Source organism: Propithecus coquereli, unplaced genomic scaffold (genome assembly GCF_000956105.1).
Source record: "Propithecus coquereli isolate 6110/MARCELLA unplaced genomic scaffold, Pcoq_1.0 Scaffold269, whole genome shotgun sequence".
NCBI lineage: Eukaryota > Metazoa > Chordata > Mammalia > Primates > Indriidae > Propithecus > Propithecus coquereli.
The window spans coordinates 2,009,146-2,012,111 of NW_012148274.1; the positions used below are offsets into that span (position 1 = coordinate 2,009,146).

General features: G+C 36.0%; 1 protein-coding gene across 1 annotated transcript in view; it reads left to right on the forward strand.

The window, feature by feature from the left end:
• The window catches only part of KDM5A (lysine (K)-specific demethylase 5A), a 105,282-nt gene that overhangs the window by 30,326 nt on the left and 71,990 nt on the right, over positions 1-2,966 (forward strand). The window contains 2 exon segments of the mRNA XM_012647448.1: positions 1,177-1,282; positions 2,481-2,572. Coding sequence (XP_012502902.1) covers positions 1,177-1,282; positions 2,481-2,572 — 198 coding nt within the window.

Below are 2,966 nucleotides of genomic sequence, written 5' to 3' on the forward strand. Positions count from 1 at the left end.
GCATATATCATTTGTTATATAGCTGTAGACTTATAAAGTAGTCTGTATTTTATTCTGGTTTATTTTTATGCTTATTGTTTATTTATACATTTAAAATAAATTTTGGTTATTTACTTATTCTATATTCAGAGATTGTGGTTCATCTCAATTCAAGATTTAACACCAGTTTTTGTGAGGATGCTCTTAGCTTCAAGTAATAGAATGCCAGATGACAGTAGCTTAAACATTACAAAATTAAGAACACATGTTTCACGTAAGATTTCCAGAGGTAGGTAGTTCTAGGATTGGTATGGCATCTTCGCATTGTCATCAGGGACCCAGGCTTTCTGTCTTTCTGCCTTGCTTTCTTCAGTATTTGGGTGATAAGCCCTTTCCCATTTGTGTGGCTGCTGCAGGGTCTGGCACCGTGTTTTCATCAGACTGAGACTCCTAGCATGAAGAGAGGGAGTTGGGGCCAAAGGACTTATTCTTTGAGAAGCTTTCCCTTTTATTGGAACATAAAAATCTTTTCCAGAGGCTTCCAGTAAGCTTTTTTTTAATATCTCATGGGCTAGAACTGGATCACATTCCCACCCTAGCTAGGCCATCACCAGCAAAGAGAAATAGGACTGACATGATTGGCTTAGGACAATCATGATTCATCCCCTGAGATAGACATACTGCCCTCTAATCAGAGATGTCCATTAGCAAGTTAGAAGTAGAAATTCCTATTGCATAATAAACAGCAGTGTCTGTCTTTAGACACTTGACAACTGTACTTACGTGAGATATAGACATTTTATTTAGTGAAAAGGAATATGGGTGTTGCATGGTGCTTTGGTGACTGTTTTCAGCTGTTGTAAGAGTCAGTGAGTGGATTTACAGCAAGAAATCAAATAACTTCTTTCCTTCATTTTGAAGAGGATCCTGAAACTTCTCTTGGGCAAGAAAATAAATGCACGCCAGGCATGGTGGTGCACGCCTGTAGTCCTGGCTACTCGGAAGGTTGAGGCAGGAGGATTGCTCTAGCCCAGGAGTTGGAGGCTGCAGTGAGCTGCGATTGCACCCCTGCACTCCAGCCTCAGCAACAGAGTGAGGCCCTGTCTCTTGAAAAAAAAAAAAAAAAAATTAAAAGAGAATAGAAATGCCTGAATCAGTATAATTATGCTAATGTGAATTTTGTTTATTATTTTGTAGTCAGAATCTGGAGAAGTGAACAGAAGCACGGAACTGAAGAAACTTCAGATTTTTGGGGCTGGGCCCAAGGTTGTGGGCCTGGCAATAGGAGCAAAAGATAAAGAAGGTAAAATCTGTTATTGGTCATGAAAAGAAGTAAGGTACAACAGTATGGTTATAAAAAGATTCAAATGGTACTTGAATTGTAGTCTGTGCTAGGAATTTCTTAGGAATTGTAAAATTGCAGCATAGTTCCTGGTTTCTGTGTCAGATATTTTAAATTTAAAGTGTGAAAAGCAATATTATGTTGAATGTTTATGATTTTGGAAGAGAGAATTTTCCTTCTCCATGGCTACTATATGACAGAGAAATTTATTGTGGTTTCTAAAGGCTAGTTTATGAGAGAATGGTGAAATAAATGGTTCTTACCTAGTGGTCTACAGCTTACAACTTTTAAATTCAAAGGGAAACAGGATTTTCTGACCTTTAGTATCAACATTTACTGGGATAACTTAGAACTTTTAAATTCTAACCATAATTTTGAGTTTTTAAAAATTGCCCTTGATATATTATACTTCATTTAAATAAACTGTGTTTTCTTCAGAAAGCCTAGTACTCTCAGCTTTCCATGTTTGAAACTTTTTTGTGAGTAAAATTGCTAATGCAAAGATCAAGTTCCACTATTTTCCCTATGTAACATGTCATTTTTAAAACTCAATTTAACAAAGATTATATTGGATATGTTTTGATTATATAATAACTTAGTGAAATGCTACAGTTACAAGTCATGTTAAGTATTACCATGCTTTATGATATGGGTAGTTAAGGCATAGTGGACAGAACTGTAGAGGATCAGATAATATTGTTCCATTTCTTTCAAAACATTCCATGTGATAGGATTTACTAATACATTATAGTGATTATTATTACCCTTTAAAGAATTAGTATTTCACTTTTTTTGGTACTGTATTGGCTGGCAATGATCTTAAGAATTAGTCCATGACTAATTCGAGAGTCCCTGCAAGTAATACATACATGTAGTATGTAGTAAGTACTGCATACAAGGATAGCATTACTGGTTAAGGCCCCTCGAGCTTGATTGCTGAGATTAGAATCCCAAATCTGCCACTGACTGGCTGTGTGATTTGGAGCAAGTTATTAACTCCTTTATACCTCAGGTTCTTTATCTTTAACGAGAGATAATATATATCTACCTCATAGTGTTGTGAGATTTGAACTAATTTAAGTAATTTTAAATAGTGTCTGGTCCATAGTAGGCTTTCAACATTAGTTTTTACTATTATTATGTAACTTTCTATTTCAAGATGAGGTCACCAGAAGACGAAAAGTTACCAACAGGTCAGACACATTTAACATGCAAATGAGACAGCGGAAAGGAACGCTCTCTGTTAACTTTGTAAGTGTTTTGGGATGTGTCAGGAGGGAAAGGATTCATTTTTATTTTAGTTTTGTGCTTTTTATCTTGGCATATCTTGGTATGTGGTTTAGTTAGCTATTTGGTTAGAAGACTTGATGATAAATCTATGAAGTTGCAGCTTTGGTGCTGCATGTAGTATTAACCTTGCTTTGTCCCTTACATGCAGACTGTTTCCCCTAAGTCATGCACTTTATGAGTAACTGAGAGAATTAACATGAATCTGTGTAAATTGTTGAGTTGTATTACAGTGTTCAGTATTCATTCTCTACCAAGGAGTTTTTTTTGTTTGTTTGTTTTGGGTGGTTTTGTTTTTTTGAGACAGAGTCTCGCTCTGTTGCCTTGAGTAGAGTACAGTGGCATCGTTGCAGCTCAC